At 31.9% G+C, this 20211-nt stretch overlaps 1 protein-coding gene across 4 annotated transcripts in view; it reads left to right on the top strand.

The window, feature by feature from the left end:
• Positions 1–14729, top strand: part of LOC143047640 (uncharacterized) — a 40389-nt gene extending 25660 nt beyond the window's left edge. For 2 of the 4 annotated variants that reach the window (XM_076220818.1, XM_076220817.1), the window contains exons 2-6: positions 1777–2092; positions 4895–5097; positions 6930–8829; positions 10293–10403; positions 11011–14729. In XM_076220818.1, the coding sequence (XP_076076933.1) occupies positions 1792–2092; positions 4895–5097; positions 6930–8829; positions 10293–10403; positions 11011–11606 (3111 nt within the window). In that variant the 5' untranslated portion in view covers positions 1777–1791 and the 3' untranslated portion in view covers positions 11607–14729. Of the gene's footprint in view, positions 1–15; positions 221–1776; positions 2093–4894; positions 5098–6929; positions 8830–10292; positions 10404–11010 lie in introns of those variants that run through there. The other 2 variants (XM_076220815.1, XM_076220819.1) reach the window with 2 other exon arrangements.
• The last annotated feature ends 5482 nt before the right edge of the window (positions 14730–20211 follow it).

Below are 20211 nucleotides of genomic sequence, written 5' to 3'. Positions count from 1 at the left end.
TCGCTTCACTATCGAAAAGTCGCAAGGGGTTGTGGGAATTTTAGGGAATTTCCATTTGAAAAGTCCCCCTATTTATCGTTACATACAATCCAGAAACAGAAACTCTTCAAGAATTCCCTGCTTATTAGCAGAAAAGGTATAGTGAGAGTTTGGAATATATATAAAACGGTTTTCAGATGATTTTTTTTAAATTACAACGGCATACCAGTTTAAATTTAAAGTACGAGTTTTATCTATAGAATTTGATGTCAATATGGGTGGTAACAATTTCAACTTAAGGAAGTGCTGATTTTATTTAAAAAATCTTGTCATAACGCTAGATAATTCCTGGTAAAATTGTTAAATGTCATACTTGTGGAGCATTTTACCCCTTTGTCATTGTTTGATCTGATTTAATTCTGTTATTGTTTTGTAATGCATTTATATCTAAGACACTAAAGTTAAGACTCAACTTCAAGGACACAAAGGATGTTATCTACCTTCTTCTTCTGTTGAACTGTGAAAGTTATCTTGTGTTGGCCAGACTAAGAAATAGAAATGTACAGTTGAAATTTTCATATGCTGGTAGTTTGGTATATCATTCTTATATTTTTAAAGTTCTGTATTATTGTAGATTGAGTTACTCTAATTCTGAGAGTTGATTTATGATAGTTCTCCACTCTCAGCAATAAAATTTTTAAATTTTATAACCCTCTGCAAGTCTCTGTCGCAAACACTTATAATATATCATATCAATCATGTCAATGATATAGTTATATCAGTGGTAGAATTGTTATATAAATGGTAGTCAAACATTTTTTTTTTCTTACCAAATCATCTACCAAAAACAATGCACTATGATATATCATGTATATCTGTAGTCACAGTAGAGCTAAATTTTATATTATTCTTGGAACTAATTGATTTTTCTATTGATCATTTCAATGCAGAATGCTGTGGCTATACATATATGCATCATCAAAATTTGATGATATAGCCATTTTACATTGAAATGATGTCATGCAATAATCACTTGGCAAATTGCATCTAGTAAAGCAATGTGTCTGAACTAAAATTTGCTTTAAAATCTCCTTTTTTTAATATCGCCCAGTCAGAAAAGAATTTATTTACTCACACATGTTTTGTATCAGTATGAGATGGCAGTGTTTTACCTTTTATGAAACAAGTCATTACAAGTACATGTAGGTGTATCGCTTATCATGTTTATTCCTTATTATTTTGTGATCGTTCAAAAAACTTTCACAAGGGCTTTGCTATTTTTATGTAAAAAATTTGCATCTTCCATGACTAATTACAAACATGACACACCTGCATGTATATTTAAAGAATATGATTTTTTAAGCTAGTAAATTGTAGTTGTACATGTATAAACATAATCCCAAGTGGATTTCTTACAGTCCTGATTGGGACTTGTGTGGCTCGAGATATTCAGTTTTAATCTTTAAAATAGGTGATTTTGTTATCTGACATGTCTAATTTGCTATCTAACATGTCTAATGGAGAAGCTTAAAGTAAGGTATGTAAATTATTTATATATATATATATTTGATAGTTCTAGTATAAGGATAGTAAGCATGGTTATTATATATAATAAGATGCGGTATGAGTGCCATATGAGTAACTCTCCATCCAAGTCACCATTTGTAAAAAGTATATAGGTCAAATAACCCTTCTGTTAATTGACCTTACAACAAATTTGAAATTTACAATTTTTGGCATAAGCATATAGTGAAAATGTTTATTGCATATATTTGAATGATAACTTTATTTTTGCAGACAAATAAAATCGATATGAGTGATGTTGTACCACCATTCAAGAAGAACTTCAGAGATTGCAGTCCACACATGGCAAATTCCTTGCAGGAATCGATACAAAATGACATTGATACTTCGGAACGAAACAAGACGTTTTGTTTAAAAAGTTACCATGTTTACAACATAAATCTACCCAATTTGACTCTGTATCCCGAAGGTTTTCGACACTTCTATTTGTTAAATATCCTTGATACAGACATTAGACAAGAACTTCAGGACAACAAAGTTATCAATTGGTGTCGTTCAGCAAAAACATTATACCCTCTGAAAACAAAAGGTAAAATGCTTATAAAAATATCATTATATTTACATACATATATTTTATAGATTATGGTTGGTCACCTGCATATATTTAGATCTATCATTGAACTTTCTATGAGATGACCAATGGTAATCTGTTTATCATTTTTATACGACCGCAAAATGATTGATTTTGGGAGTTTTGGTTTCAACAGTTTAGGAATTAGGGGCCAAAAAAGGGCCCAAATAAGCATTATTCTTGGTTTTCGCACAATAACTTTAGTTTAAGTAAATAGAAATCAATGAAATTTAAACACAATGTTAATGACTACAAAAGGAAGGTTGGTATTGATTTTGGGAGTTTAGGTCCCAACAGTTTAGGAATTAGGGGCCAAAAAGGGACCCAAATAAGCATTTTTCTTGGTTTTCGCACCATAACGTTAGTATAAGTAAATAGAAATCTATGAAATTTAAACACAAGGTTTATGACCATAAAAGGAAGGTTAGTATTGATTTTGGGAGTTTTGGTCCCAACAGAATAAGGGGCCCAAAGGGTCCAAAATTAAACTTTGTTTGATTTCATCAAAATTGAATAATTGGGGTTCTTTGATATGCCGAATCTAACTGTCATGACTGTGTATGTAGATTCTTAACTTTTGGTCCCGTTTTCAAATTGGTCTACATTAAGGTCCAAAGGGTCCAAAATTAAACTTAGTTTGATTTTGACAAAAAATGAATCAGTTAGGTTCTTTGATATGCTGAATCTAAAAATGTACTTAGATTCTTGATTATTGGCCCAGTTTTCAAGTTGGTCCAAATCGGGGTCCAAAATTAAACTTTGTTTGATTTCATCAAAAATTGAATAAATGGGGTTCTTTGATATACCAAATCTAACTGTGTATGTAGATTCTTAATTTTTGGTCCAGTTTTCAAATTGGTCTACATTAAGGTCCAAAGGGTCCAAAATTAAACTAAGTTTGATTTTAACAAAAATTAAATTCTTGGGCTTATTTGATATGCTTTATCTAAATATGTACTTTGATTTTTAGATTATGGGCCCAGTTTTCAAGTTGGTCCAAATCAGGATTCCATATCAAGTATTGTGCAATAGCAAGAAATTTTCAATTGCACAGTATTGCACAATAGCAAGAAATATCTAATTGCACAATATTGTGCAATAGCAATTAATTTTCAATTGGAGTTATCTTTCTTTGTATAGAATAGTAGTTGATAATATATGTTGGAAATTTGCCAGACATGACTATGATGTCATTTTCTATTTTTATTTGCCAATAACTTTATGTAAATAACTTCATTGGAAATTTGCCAATATAAAATGTTGCTGATGAAGCTTTTTTTCCTTATCTTATCTAAAATGTTTTTAGATAATGTATGTTGGACATTTGCCAGACATGACTATGATGTCATTTTCTATTTTTATTTGCCAATAACTTTATGTAAATAACTTCATTGGAAATTTGCCAATATAAAATGTTGCTGATGAAGTTTTTTTTATTGTTTTATACAATAAACAATGTATATTCACTTTTACTACCAACCAATCTTTACCATTCAGTGATAACAAGCACTTTATTTTACATTTTAATATTTTATGATGTATTTAAAAGAGTAGTTATTGTTGCAAACTTCATTAAAAATTTGAATTGATATCAGTTTTGGAAAAAGAGAAACAGGGATGTGAAAAAAAAGGGGGGGGGTTTAAATTTTTCTCATTTCAGATTTCATAAATAAAAAGAAAATTTCTTCAAACATTTTTTTGAGAGGATTAATATTCAACAGCATAGTGAATTGCTCAAAGGCAAAAAAAATCTTTTAAGTTCATTAGACCACATTCATTCTGTGTCAGAAACCTATGCTGTGTCAACTATTTAATTTTAGATTTAAAAAGTTTGAAGAAGAAATCTTTAATTGATTTGCAAAATCTTGACATTTGTTTTGTGTAAAAACAACCCATGTAATGTCAAAAATTTGATCACAATCCAAATCAGAGCTGTATCACGCATGAATGTTTTGTCCATACTTGCCCCAACTGTTCAGGGTTCGACCTCTGCGGTCGTATAAAGCTGCGCCCTGCGGAGCACCTGGTTTTACCTGTGACGACATTTTTAATTTCATTGAAAACTGGCACATGCGTTCATAGTTTCTAGCGATAATTTTTAATATCCCTCTACTGTGCTGAGAAAGGAAATTATCAGTCAGTAATATCAAAGGAAAATTTCATAAAATAGCAAATTTATTGTGAAAATTCATCTCTTGTTAATTCCTTGTGGAACTAAATATTTCAAGCAAGATAAACTTAAAGTTGGTGTGGAAGTTTTAATATATTTTGCAGCAATGTTTAAAAAAAGAATGGAGATTTATAGTGGATTCAGATTATGACAGAATATACTGTGAAAGGCTTTCAGACCAGGTTCATATTACAGATATTATGTATATACATGTATGTCATGGTTCAAATGAGGCATTACAGTTTTTAACTTACTATAAATCAATGGAATTAAAAATGAGATAAATGTCAGGCAATCCATGTTTGAATGACATATATTATTTACAATGATTTTACAGGCCAAAAATAGTCAACCTGTTACATCTTTCAGGGCTGCTTCTTATTATATAAAAAGTGATGTTGACCTTTTTAAGAAAGAACCATATGTTCCCACTAAAATGCATTGATTTACCAAAAAAGTGGGGGTTTCAACCCCTGGCACGCTCCCCCTGGATCCAGCAGTGGCAGTTACCTTTGTTTGGCTTTTTTTTTATTAACATTATACATATATATCTTGGTTACAGCTAACCATGATATAATGGATATTTATAGGTGATGGAAATTGTTTGCTCCATGCCGTTAGTATGTGTCTGTGGGGACTAGAAGATGACAATTTGTTACTCAGACGATTACTGTATGTGTCACTTGTTCAAGACTCCAGCACACAGAAAAATTTCCAGAGAAGATGGCTCTTACGACAGAGAAGAATGAATCAGGAAAGACCATTTGGATTCAATGCACAGCTAGATAAAAATGTAAGATATCAATTTTGTTTTTTTAAGTGTGTAGTGAATGATTAGGTTCAAGATAAGGAAATTTTGTGGAGATATCTTATTAAACCCTGAAATATCGTAGATAGTGGTCTTATATGATTTGGGTAAAAAAAAAGCGTAAAAAACAAAGATGAAGTTGGACTTAGTAAGATTTTGTTCACCTGTAAAACTTACTGAGACATTGAATATATTTTATTTGACTGAAACACTTTGTTGCATCTTTATCATGCATTTGCAAAAATAAAGGCATTAATTTTACAGAAAAGCATTTTATTAAAAACTTTAAGGAGTCTCATCTCTTGTCTTTGAGAAAATGATCAGGCATTTTAAACAGGACAGATCTAACATTATCCAAGCTAAAATAATCCTTGTATAATCTAATTATAAATGTCCATTTCAAAGAATCCCCAATCTAATTTTCCTATCAGATATAAAGATAAACTTCCTGTTCCTGTTTGTACAAATTGCCACTTCTGGGATCTGAACAAATTTCTGGTTTTATCTGATTATTCAGTGTTATTTTAATCTTGTTATGCTATGTTTTATTTTAGCATTGAACAAAAAGATCAAAATTCTGTTAAAGTCAACCAATTTGAAAATAATGTTATGAACAAATTTTGTTTAATTTCTGTATTTAATGTTTTTTGAGCTTCATTAGTAACTTCAGGTATAAATGTGACCATTTATGATTGTGAATCAAAGATCTTATTAATAACAATTTACAAAATTGCAGAAAGTTTGTAAGAGAAATTATTACTAAATTATGAATGCAAGTTTTTAGTATTGTCAACCTGAGGCTAAAGCATTTTAGCATTAATAAGAACGTTGCAATAATTTCTGAATTTACAGTATATGAAACAGCCTTAAATTATGAATTATACAAGGTAATTGCAAAGTTTCAAAAAATACTTTTTTCATTCTAAAATTATATTCTCAATGAAATAATTTTTAATTACTATGTGCTATTTTAGAATTAATTGATACTTTTTAACATTGTAAGTGGTTCCTCATGCCTGATACTGGATTTATTGTAGATTTAAGTAAAGGGATTTTTTTTTCATATTTGTTGTGAGTTTTAAAACTAATTATGATATAGATATAAACATAGTAACACCTCATTGAAATTTAAATTGCTTCCTTGAAGTTTACAATAGATTACAGTAACACTATACTACTTCCTTGTTTCAGAAAGTAAATCAATACTCGACCTTGTCTAGTATTGAGTACAAACGATTGTCTTAACCAGTATAAAATGCTAAATTGAGTAGACTATAGGTAAAAAAATATAAAATTGTCTAGTCAGTGAAAGGAAGTTCAAAAGGAAATGATAAGCTATAAATATTTGAGTTTAGGTCTATTCCTGGTGCATTTTATGTTTTATAAGGGTAAGAACACAAGTATTGATATTACAAAGAATTGTTTTCTTTGACTTATGTATTTTGTTTAACACCTATAAACCCTTCCATGCTATCTTTAGTCTTCTCCCCTACTTAAAGTTGTTTAATAATAGCAATCAGTGTTTGAATTTAGTTGGGAGCATAGATAGAGGTATTATGAAGTTGTAATTTGTTTCATTGTTTGTCCGTTTGTCTTCATATTATTTAAGTTCACTTAGGGAACAACCATTAAACTTCAAGGTTATGTTTTTTTTTTCCTGAAAAAAAATAATCTGATTTCAAATTCATTAAAAAAAATGTGGTTGTAGATGACAAAAAAAAAATTTGAATCCAGATTTTCCCAATACATGTACCTTATAGTGTTTAATTTTGTAGAAATATTTTTTGTCTATACAATTTTCTACACTATTCTTTCAGGAATGGGAACGAGAATGGGAAACGATAACCAATGCAGCCATTGATCAACAGAACAGAGAAGCCTTTTTACCGTATGATACATTAGAAGCGGTTCATCTTTATGTTCTGGCAAATATTTTAAGAAGACCCATTATTGTTCTGGCAAGCAAGAATGTGAGATCAGTTTACGGAAATAGCGTCCAAGAGTGTAATATTTCTGGAATTTATTTACCTCTCGAATGGAAGGAAAATGAAATATATCCATCACCAATCTTGATAGGATATAGTATGAACCATTTTGTACCATTAGTAACTAAGCAATCACTAGGAAGAGATAACGACGGTGAGCTAGTTGTCCCCCTTGTTTTATCTGATCAGACTCCTCTTTTTGTACAATTTCTTTTACCCGAGGAAGAACCTCTCGTCCAAGATTTACTGAAAATGTATTTAAAACTAAAATCTGTGCCAATGACTACCCAAGACTCTGTTTTACAAATTCCTGTAGCAAAATTGGAGTTTCAGACAATTCAAGATCATCATAATCTAGTTCAAGATCATTTATCTGAATGTTTGCAGATTTATGGGTTTTGGTCTAAAGACCCTTCAAGGACACCCCAAGCCCAAGAACCTCCAGTTTTTGTAAACAACGAATATCGTGTAGTTGATCAAGAAAAGGGAACTATTACCTGTCAGCCCAAATGTTGGAATGAAGGATGCGAAATGTATGGTGCTCCGTCCATCGCTGGATACTGTCATAAATGTTTCATGGATTATACCCGTGATTACAAGCGAAATGAAGATGTGGCAGCCCAGAGTCGGCAGATAGAAATGGAACCTACTGCACCACCAGCATCTTTTACTACACAGCAAATTTATGAAATGTCAATGATGGAGGAACAATGTAAAAATAAATGTGGAAACCGAGCTTCCACAAAAACTCAACCATATTGTCATGAATGTCACCCTTCTGAAAGCCGCAGACATCAACCTCCAAATTCCAATATGCCATTATCATTACAGGAAACATTATCTAAAGGTCAAAATGAACCCATTGATGATCAATCATTGTTTGGTACTGGCCAGTCTAGGACTCCCCCAGGAAGTGGACATCAAATGAACAGACAATCACCTGGTTTCAGTAATTCATTTACTAGAATGCAACCTGGAGAATTACACAGGCAGCAGTGTTCATCACCACACTGTAAAGAACATTGTCTGACACTGCAAGCCAATAAATGTGCAAAATGCTTTGTTACTACAGGATTTACCGATTTTTCTCCCAGTAATGAAAACAGTCCACCTAGTTCCAGGCCTGCTGAGGCTGCAGGGGGTAGAAGTGGGCCATCATCACAGACATATGTTCTGAATGACTTAAGTGGTGCACGTAATCCACCTAATTTAAGATCCTTCAATCCAGAGGATCTTCAATGTAAAACTCTAAATTGTAAGAACCCTCCTCATTTCTTCTTAGAAGGGTTTTGCAATGAATGTGCCAACAGTAGAAATAGGAAAACCGAGACTTATTCTGTGCGTACATCTGATCGGACTCAAGATAAAGTTATGCAGACCTCATTTGTACCTACAACTGCAGAAGGTAAAAATATCTGTCTTACACCTGGGTGTTATGGTCCTATAGAGCAGGGAGGACTATGCCATTCCTGTATAGTTAATTCTAAAAGAAGCAGTGACCCTACAGAGTATGGAGCAGAACAACTAATAGAATCGGCTACACCATGTCAACATATAGCTCCAGACGAGGTCAATCCTGTCATAACAAGCCATAAAGATAAAGTCAAATGTGCGTCACCTGTTTGTGAAAATATGATTTACCCGCCTAACCAAATGTGTGAAACTTGCACATCAATATTGGCTGGTGCACATGCAAGGTGTAGGTCAACTGAGCATAAAAGATTATCACCAGGTATATATGTAGTTTGTTTTCATAATCTTTTTTAGCTTTCACTTGCAGTTTTATTAATGTGGATTCAATTATTTTCGTGGTTATCAATTTTCGTTAATTACTGATAACTAGCATTTTCGATGATATTTGATTTCGTGGTTTTGGCAATCTCTGTATACAAACCCTATTGAAAATATATTATTTGTTGATCATTTGAATTCGTGGTTCACCTGTTCCCTCGAAACCCACGAAAACTGGTGTCCAACGAATAATAATGAATCTACAGTAATGTTTTTCTGCACAGGACATTATATGTGTGTATTAAACCTCTAACAAGAATTAACAAGATTTAATGAGAGTTACAGCAAAAACTGTAAATTGAGAAATATTTTTATTGCGGTTATTGCAACAGAATAGGAATGGCAAAATTTTTTTTTAAAAATTGATCAGTATTTGTATGCACATCACAAAATCTCTTTTTATTTCCATTTGTTCTACCAGCGAAATAATAGACCACAATAAATGCACAGACAAATTTCTAAGATTATAGTAATAATTTTTTAGCAGTTGTTCAGTTAAGCTTGAATTTTATTGAGAGCATGGTAAAATAAGTTACAAGATGTATGAAATAAGATTGATGTACTTCAGACTGATTCACTGATAGATTTCTTTGTGTTTCCTGTTACTTATTTAGTCCTTATTGTACATTTGTTATAATGGCTGGTGGCACTTAGGGCAAGGATTGTGTTCCTGAAACATTCCTAAAAACAAACAAAAAAAAAATTAAAAAAATATCTGATTGTTTTTGTGGATCTGCATTGTATAATAAATAAATTTCTACTTACTTCCCCTTACTGAACAATTTAGGGCTTTCCTTGATTCATGCTTGATCCGAGTTGTACTGTTATCTAAGAGAATATTGGTTGTGAAACAATTCAAAGCAAGCCTAACAATACTTACATAAAGTAACATTAAACAATCCTAAAATAATGAAATAACATTTGGAACTATAGTTACAAGGGAGTTAATCAAATTTACATACATGAAATACTGTTTCCTGAACAGAACGAATATGCCTTACCTGAACATCTACAGTAATTAGGAATGAGATCTCCGCTAAAAGCTGAAAATATATGTACTAGGGTAGAATATTTACTGCAAACGATTTCAAATATTGTTATCTGACATTATACACTTGAAAAATATTTTAGAATAATATATTATTGCCAAACAGTATATTCAATTTAATTATTTAAAATATTCTATCAGGACATCTTTGAATACTTACAAGGTTTTATCAAGACACCTAATTTGAATGCTTCAAAATACATTCACCAGAACAGTATTTAAACAGCTAAACAAATGAGTAGTCTTCAAATTTATTTAGTATCTCATCTATTCATTCAGAATATTTATTTTCATTGAAAAAAATTAAACTGTGGCAAAGCAATTGTAATAAAATAATTATTTTTGCTTTTTTTTAGTACAACAGGGAGCATGTTACTCCCCTTCTAGACATAAATGTAAAGTTGTTGGATGCCAGTATTATGGAGATCCTAGGACTCAAGGCTACTGTTCTAAATGTTATGAAAAAGGTATTGTCATGACCGTTAGTTGCATTCAGATAAGGCTAAAGGATAAAATACTTGTTTATTTTAAGTGGGTCTCATTGGGGTCTAAGCGTGACGCGGGTATTCTGATTTTTTGTAATCGTGACATTATTGACACGGGAAATTACAAAAAAAGAGAATTGCTTACGTTCATAGTGAAGCGGAATATGGGAATCTGACAAAACAATAAGCAGGATCTGGCATCAGAACCCCTCTATTTAGTATTAACATGCATGAAAATGATTAACTGGTTAGGACATACACATATTAAGTCATCTTGAAAATAACCCTTTAAACCAGTGATAAGACAGAAAAATTTCATAAATAATCAAAGTCAGTATTTCCAATTACAAAAACATACCAACAAAATACATAAATTACTTGATTTGCAGTATTTACAATGAACCATTTGGAAAAAAAACCCAATTTTTATGCAAACAGTAACAATTTCAAGTAAATGAAAATGTCTTCACCAGCATCCTTTAATGTACATTGAATATCAGTACATCTGATTATGGTGGGACCTTTTCTTTTCAACAAAAGTGATCACTTTGCCATGAAATTAAATTTTTTTCTTGTGGGTTTTTTTCAGACAAAAAAGACAAAATGAAACCACTTCCTATCAGACCGATCAAAAAAGGAACAATTTGTATTGAACCAGGCTGTGATAAATATGGAGATGAAAGTATGTATTATAGATGTACTTTTCACTATAATGTATTAAAAGAAATGTATGGTGGGTCAGTAGGTCCACCTGTTAGACCGGGATCTGGAACTATAAATACTAGTGTTCCGACAAGTGTTAGTAGGACTGCGCCTGTTACATCAAATATAACAAGACCTGGTATGACTTTAAATGCAACAATACCTGGGGCTACATCCCCAACAAGGACTTATCCGATGCTACCAGCACAAGTAGAACAGTATAACGTACCAGAAAGAGAACCTTTGAACGATTTATCACGGACTTCAGTTACCGGTCCTGGAGTGGAACAGAAATATTCCCTAGCAATGTCAAAAGTTGAGAGGGAGCGTAGAAGTATCAAAATTTGTAAAGGAGTGGGCTGTAATAATTATGGGAATACTTCTAAGGAAGGGTATTGTAACAGTTGTTATCCTGAGATCCAGAGGCAAAGATTAACTGGTAATGGAGGAAAGCCGGAATATAAAGATCATTACTGTTGTTAAGGATTCAGGGCTATTCCATTAAAATGTATGTGGGAGGGTAGGAAGAGTGTGGAAGGGTAGGAAGAGACTTTCAAAATATCCCTACAGCCAAGAACTGTTTTTTAAATAATTTTGCATACCAGTAATAGTAAAAGATGCATACTGAAAAAAGACCAATGACCCACATTCAATAATTAAACTTCCCTTCCTACCCTTTCACATACATTTTAATGGAATAGCACATTTCCTTTCTACTGTGGATCAATTATTATTTGGGATATAATTTTCTTGGTTTTAGTGGTGAACCACTTATTGTAAATGTTCAACGACTTACACATTTTCTATTGAGATGTATGAAGACATTTGGAAAACCATTAAGATTAAATATCCTTAAAAATGACAAATTTCCTAAATCCAAGAAAAGTGGTACCCACATAAAATGAATTAATCCACAGAAGTGTATAAAAAAACAACAACAAAAAAACACCACCAAAGATTAATATTCAACAGTTTTATTCACTGTTTTAGTTGGGAGGTTATCTTTTGTAAAATTATTGTAAGTATGTAATTAGTATTTTTCATTTTAAATTAGACATTATTGTTTATAAATCTTTGATATTCAAATTTGTTTATAATATTGCAAAACTGTCAGATAAGAATTTCGGGTAGAGGGATACATTAGAGTTTGTAATTCATACAAGAATAGCATTCCAAAACTACTTCACACCTGTGAAATAACTAATATGGATTGCTTGGGGGGAAATAAGCATAGTATTATGTGTATTCATAAATAGTGTATAAAAAAGATCACAGAGGACATGTTGTATATCATATTCATAAACTGCTTTTATATATGTATATAAAAGAATATATAGTCAGTGCTTATTCTATTTATCAGCTTTCATATCAAGAAGAACAATTTTCCCTCACTTAAGGATGTACTTAGGTGAGGTTTTGTAATTTGTGTCAAATGTTCGGACTCCTTGGTGTTTTTCCATACAATACAATTTAAAACATTTTGCCCCATAATACCCATTTATTTTTTGATATAAAACTTAATAGCTCATGAAAGGTCATTTACCAAAATTTAAGAAGATTCTTGATTTTCTTTCTTTTGTTTTGAGACCCAAATAATACCAATGCAAATATAAGGTAAAAGTCGGAGTCAGCCTTTTCTCACCATTTTTTAAATCCCAAATATCTTGAAAAGAAGGTCCATGACCTAACAATATTTTTAGCTTATCTTTATCCTTTACTGATGCTCTACCAGCTTATAGTATTAATTTTAATTTTTTAATTTCTTAATTTTTACCTAACCTCACCTAAGTACATCCTTAATATCATTTTTGCACAACCTTTTTGTTAATCTATATCAAAAAGTTTCATTTTGTGATGAAACAAGTTTAATTTCTGGTTGAAAAAACATAATTATATTTTCTAAAGACTGGAAAATTACATTTTTCAGAAAAAAAATTTTCATTAAAAGGTAAGTTCCACATAGTTCCTAAAACTACAATTGTCCTTCACTGGCTCCAAGGAGAAAAAATATCATATTCATATTATTTCGCTATTTGATGATATAGAGGGGTAGGTATTTCATCGATCATTATAATTGTACAAACAGCAGCCTGGGGAAATATTCCTGTTGAGTGTATATGTATGCATACTGTATTTATAATTGGGGATAACAAATATACAATATGTTATAAATATTTATATCCAGTTAATGATTTTTTTTTTATAAAGTTATAGAAACTTAGAATTTATAATTTAGTTTTATATGTACATACTAATGAAACTTTTAAGAACTAGCTGTTATTTTCAATATATTATTGTAGTTTGTCTTTTCCTTTGTTGTATAAATATTGTATGATTTCTAACATGTAAAGATATTAATTTCTTCTATGTATTAGCCTCTTGTAAGTAGGAGCACCTCCATATACAGTTTCCTTCAACACTCTTGAATGCAAAGTACTTTACAGTTATGTCTACAGTCTTGTTATTGATTATACATACAAATATGTATCAATAATATGATCTGTTAAACACAGTGCTGTATAAGTGTTTGGACATACAAAACAGGACGAATGACATGGTGGGGCTATGAAACATCAGATACATTCCATATAGAAATTCTAACATGGATATTTATGACCAAGCCATGGGGTGGCAACAAGTTTCACTCTTGAAATCATAATAAATCCATCATCAAGCAGATAAACGATACATAAAAAAAATTCTAACTCATTTTTCTTTTAAAATATATCCCTTTCATTTACAAACTACCCCCTCACTGTAGCTCAAATGGAAGCCTACAGGGGGGTTAGTCTTTGAAGAAAAAATAAATATTTGTGGAGAAAAATATATAACAGAAAAAATGTATTGTTTATCTACTTGACAATTGATCTATTACTACATGTATTTGTAGATAGAAACTTGCTGCCCAATGCATAGGTCTGCAGTTTCCATATTTTTTTTGACTGCTCTGATATCCCATACCTTGCAAGTTGCAAAAACAAATTAAAAAGTTAAGACTTGAGAACAATCTTGAACAAGTTAGCAAGAGACATATTTATGTCATTCATCATGTATAAAAGCATCAGTTTGATGCATCAGACATTCTCATTCAAATTTATTTTCATCGCATACATTTAATCAGTCCCATGAAAGAAAATCATCAGAACACATTTTTTATTGTTAATGAGGAATACTGTATATGATAAAAAATAATAGACCTGATTGTTTGTTGGTGTAAAATGCCCCTTTTAGGTTCTTGGCTGCACCATCATGGTCAGATTTTTATTTGTGGAGGAAGCTAGAGATAACCATTACCTTCAGTGCCAAAACTGGCAATGTATCTCAATTAAGATCGGCGTCGAGTATCAAGAACACATTGACAAGCAAATATCTGAACAGAGTTGTTTGTTAGATTCGATGAAGAACAGCTTTTATAACAGCATTTATAAGACTTTACTGATCTGAGAATCTAATGTTTGTTATAACAAACTTGTCAAATTAAGTATCAAGTTAGTATAAAGAATATTGGGTAAATAGGGAGGTAACGAGAGGGAAATTATTCTGTGTGTAATTGTTTTTCTGTGATAACTATATGTCAATCTGAAATAAAAGCTTACCAGTAATTGTTGCAAGTCTTGTTACTTACATATTTCTACGTGCAAAAAGAAATTAACTTCACTTAAACCAACCATGAAAAATCTAAATAATATAAAAATAAGGAGTCAGTCCCAAAAAAACTTATGACTAAGATTGATTTTAAGTATACTGAATTTTTCATGTCTTATGACCATTCTTTGTAGGAAGTCTTTTTGTGAAATCGACTCAACATGCTCAAGACAATGTGTGTTGTATGATTGCCAATGAGACAAACTCTCAACAAGAGACAAAATGACACAGCCTTCAACAATGAGTAAAAAAAACCTACTGCATAGTCGCCTATAAAAGTCCAAGGAATTACCAATGTGAAACAAATCAGACGAGAAAACTAATGAGATATTTTAAAATTTGAATCCAACATAGCTTCACATATCTATTTACCTTCAATATTAAACCCCTGTGTTTCTGATGAGTTTGTAGAGTGTTATACTGCTAGTTAATTACCTTGTGTATTATGTTAAGGTTTATAGGAAATTTGTTCAGAGACAAGTGCCTTTGGGTTTTTGCCAGAAGACGAAGATGGCCTACTTAATAATGCATTATAATGATAAAATCTTACAAAGATTCATAATTAACTGAAGCATGTTTGGGTGCTGAATTCATATTACTGGATAGTATACAAAATTTGAAGTTGAGAGGGCATAATAACCAATTTACTTGGGGGAAAAATTGCTTCATACTACATATTTGACCAAAGTACATTTTTGTAATTCCACAAAGTTGGACATATGAATGCTGATTCCTACATACTCCCCAATTGTATCTAAAGAGGATATGATATGAAGTCTCCATAACCTGTTGTCTAGATTTTTGTCACTTTTAGCAAACGGCAGCCTCAGGTCAATATTCTTAAATTATGACATGCAATTGTTCCAATACTTCTAGCACTTCCTAAGTTTCATGTACTGAATAGGTTAGTATATCAAGCCTGTAACATTGTGTAAAAAGATTTACAATACAAGTACACACAAGATTGCACACCCTGAAATGTCTTGCCTGCTTTATTAACCATTGATTTGATGTAGTCTTAAAGATAAAGGTTGTACAAAAAATATCACACTAACTCCACATATTAAAAGATCTATGAGGTCAGATAAATTCTGTCGGACAACATATACACCTTACAATGTTTTTAAACACTAAATATAGTGACCTTTTGCTTATAATTACATTAGATGTATGTTTCATTACGATACTTTATTCTGATTGGCTAACTGCACATCACGTGTTATTCCGTAAGCAATTGCATTGCTCAATAAAACTTTTCATTCATGATAACATGTGGTCCCACAATAAAGTGCACAGGTGAATTAAATAAAACAATAATAAAATTCATGTTTTCCTGATCATTTCTAAAAAAATGTAATTATAAGTATTGAATGCTTCTTTTTGTAACTTCATAGGGTTGTAAAAGCCTTGACTGTGCGCACATTTTTAGTATGAAACGCTTCGGCGCTTCATATAAAATGTACTTCGGCCAACGCTTTTACACCCCAATGAAGTAACAAAAAGAAGCATTCAATTCATAAATGAAATACAGACCAAAACACAAAACTTAACATTTACTAATGAACCATGAATGGGGTCAAGGTCAGATAATACCTACCAGACACATCTGCACCATTCATTTATTTCATCCTCCAAATATAGCAAACCTATTGCTATCAATATATGATTTTTTTTTACCGGTAATGAAAACAAAAACTTAACAGTGACCAATGAACCATGAGAATTAGTTCAAGGTCAGATGCTAGACCGGTATGTACATCTTTAATACAATCAGATAAAGTTAACATATTGCTTACAGCTCTTAAAAAAAAAAAAAAGTCAACCAGGTGCTCCACAGGGCACAGCTTTATACGACCGCAGAAGTCCAACCCTGAACAGTTGGGGCAAGTATGGACACAACATTTAAGCTGATACAGCTCTGAATTTGGATTGTGATTAAATTCTTGACATAATATGAGTTTCTGACACAAAACTAAAGGCTCTCAAGAGCCTGTGTCGCTCACCTGCTTCTGTGTTTACTGATGTCGGCCATCTTGGTTGGTAGGCGGGGTCATTAGACACTTTTTAAAAATAGATATCCTAGTAATGATTGTGGCCAAGTTTGGTTAAATTTGGCACATAGTTTAGAAAAGAAGATTTTTGTACAAGTTACAAATGACGAAAAGTTGTTCAATATTGACTATAAAGGACAAGAACTCCTTAAGGGGTTCTCTGACAATTTTGGTCATGTTGACTTATTTGTAGATCTTACTTTGCTGGACATTATTGCCGTTTACAGTTTATCTCTATCTATAATAGTATTCAAGACAATAACCAACCAGGTGCTCCGCAGGGCGCAGCTTTATACGACCGCAGAGGTCGAACCCTGAACAGTTGGGGCAAGTATGGACAAAACATTCAAGCATGATACAGCTCTGAATTTGGATTGTGATCAAATTTTTGACATTACATGGTTTTTTTTTACACAAAACAAATGCCAAGATTTTACAAATCAATTAAAGATTTCTTCTTCAAACTTTTTAAATCTAAAATTAAATAGTTGACACAGCATAGGTTTCTGACACAGAATGAATGTGGTCTAATGAACTTAAAAGGTTTTTTTTGCCTTTGAGCAAATCACTATGCTGTTGAATATTAATCCTCTCAAAAAAATGTTTGAAGAAATTTTCTTTTTATTTATGAAATCTGAAATGAGAAAAATTTAACCCCCCCCCCTTTTTTTCACATCCCCGTTTCCCTTTTTCAAAACTGATATCAATTCAAATTTCTAATGGAGTTTGCAACAATAACTACTCATTTAAATACATCATAAAATATTAAGATGTAAAAAAACTGCTTGTTATCACTGAATGGTAAAGATTATTTAAATTTATCAGTTGGTAGTAAAAAGTGTATATACATTGTATATTGTATATAACAAAGATATAAGTTGATTCTGGACAAAGAAAGATAACTCCAATTAAAAAAAATTCTTGCTATTGCACAAATAGGATATTTCTTGCTTACTATTCTGGACAAAGAAAGATAACTCTAATTAAAAAAAAATTTGCTATTTCACAATATTGTGCAATTAGATATTTCTTGCCATTGCACAATACTGTGCAATTGAAAAGACTTGCTATTGCACAATACTTAATATAATAATTTTAGATCCTGATTTGGACCAACTTGAAAACTGGGCCCATAATCAAAAATCTAAGTACATGTTTAGATTCAGCATATCAAAGAGGCCCAAGAATTCAATTTTTGTTAAAATCAAACTTAGTTTAATTTTGGACCCTTTGGACTTTAATGTAGAATTTGAAATTTGAAAACAGGACCAAAAATGAAGAATCTACATACACAGTTAGATTTGGCATATCAAAGAACCCCAAGGATTCAATTTTTGATGAAATCAAACAAAGTTTAATTTTGGACCCTTTGGACCTTAATGTAGACCAATTTGAAAACTGGACCAAAAAAACTTCAATAATCAAGAATCTAAGTACATTTTTAGATTCAACATATCAAAGAACCCAACCGATTCATTTTTTGTCAAAATCAAACTAAGTTTAATTTTGGACCCTTTGGACCTTAATGTAGACCAATTTGAAAACGGGACCAAAAGTTGAGAATCTACATATACAGTTAGATTCGGCATATCAAAGAACCCCAATTATTCAATTTTGATGAAATCAAACAAAGTTTAATTTTGGACCCTTTGGGCCCCTTTTTCCTAAACTGTTGGGACCAAAACTCCCAAAATCAATACCAACCTTCCTTTTATGGTCATAAGCCTTGTGTTTAAATTTCATAGATTTGTATTTACTTATACTAACATTATAGTGCGAAAACCAAGAAAAATGCTTATTTGGGTCCCTTTTTGGCCCCTAATTCCTAATCTGTTGGGTCCTAAACTCCCAAAATCAATACCAACCTTCCTTTTGTGGTCATAAACATTGTGTTTAAATTTCATAGATTTCCATTTACTTAACCTAAGGTTATTGTGCAAAAACCAAGAAAAATGCTTATTTGGGCCCTTTATTGGCCCCTTATTCCTAAACTATTGAAACCAAAACTCCCAAAATCAATCCCAATCTTTCTTTTGTGGTCATAAACCTTGTGTCAAAATTTCATAGATTTCTATTAACTTAAACTAAAGTTATGGTGCGAAAACCAAGAAAATGCTTATTTGGGCCCTTTTTGGCCCCTTATTCCTAAAATGTTGGGACCAAAACTCCCAAAATCAATACCAACCTTCCTTTTATGGTCATAAACCTTGTGTTAAAATTTCATAGATTTCTATTCACTTTTACTAAAGTTAGAGTGCGAAAACTAAAAGTATTTGGACGACGGACGACGACGACGACGACGACGACGACGACGCCGACGCCAACGTGATAGCAATATACGACGAAAATTTTTTCAAAATTTGCGGTCGTATAAAAACTCTCAAATTCCCTTAAAATTACCAATTCAGGGGCAGAAACCCAACAACAGGTTGTCCGATTCGTCTGAAAATTTCAGGGCAGATAGATCTTGACCTGATCAACAATTTTACCCTATGTCAGATTTACTCTCAATGCTTTGTTTTAAAGATATAAGCCATGTCATCGGACACATTTTTTAAACTAGATACCCCAAGGATGATTGTGGCCAAGTTTGGTTAAATTTGGCCCTGTAGTTTCGGAGGAGAAGATTTTTATAAAAGTTTAAGGACGACAGACACCAAGTGATGAGAAAAGCTCACTTGACATTTTTAGGTCAGGTGAGCTAAAAAATGTCAAGATCTTACAAATCTATTATGCAATATTGTGCAATTGAAGATTTCTTCCATAAACATTTCAAAAATTTGGAATTTGAGAAATTTAAAAAAAAAAATTGAAAACTACTACCACTTCCCTTTTTTTGGCAATAAGTCCCCAACCTGACATTTCTTTATACATTATTTACAAGTAGTGTAAGGGAGGTAAATCCAAACATACCAAACATTGCATGTTAACTGTTTTTGAATTACCTCCCTTACACTGCTTTTAAATTGTCTTAATTGTCCCATTAACCAGAAAAACCTAGTTTCCCCCCTTTTTTGACTCTAATTCCCCTTTTTTTGCCCTTAATTTCAATACCTTTTGAGCCATAACCCCCCCAAAGTCATTACTAACCATCCCTTAGTGGTGTGGAAACTTATGGTATAATTTTAGAGAGATTCATCCACTTAAACACAAGTTATTGTTTGAAAACTACAAAAATGCTAAATTTGGGCCCCCTTTTTGGCCCCTAATTCCTAAACTATTGGGACCATAACCCCAAAAATCAATCCCAACCTTCTGGTAAAAAAAGTATAGATATCCTTTCACTAAATGAAATTGTCCGGAAAACCTAGTTTTTCCCCTTTTTTGCCCCTAATTTCGCCTTTTTTAGCCCTTTATTCCAAATCATTTAGAGTCATAACCCCCAAAGTCAT

This window comes from Mytilus galloprovincialis, chromosome 10, assembly GCF_965363235.1.
Source record: "Mytilus galloprovincialis chromosome 10, xbMytGall1.hap1.1, whole genome shotgun sequence".
Taxonomy (NCBI): Eukaryota; Metazoa; Mollusca; class Bivalvia; order Mytilida; family Mytilidae; genus Mytilus; species Mytilus galloprovincialis.
The sequence above is the reverse complement of the archived record's forward strand: the minus strand, read 5'-3'. Positions and strand labels throughout refer to the sequence as shown.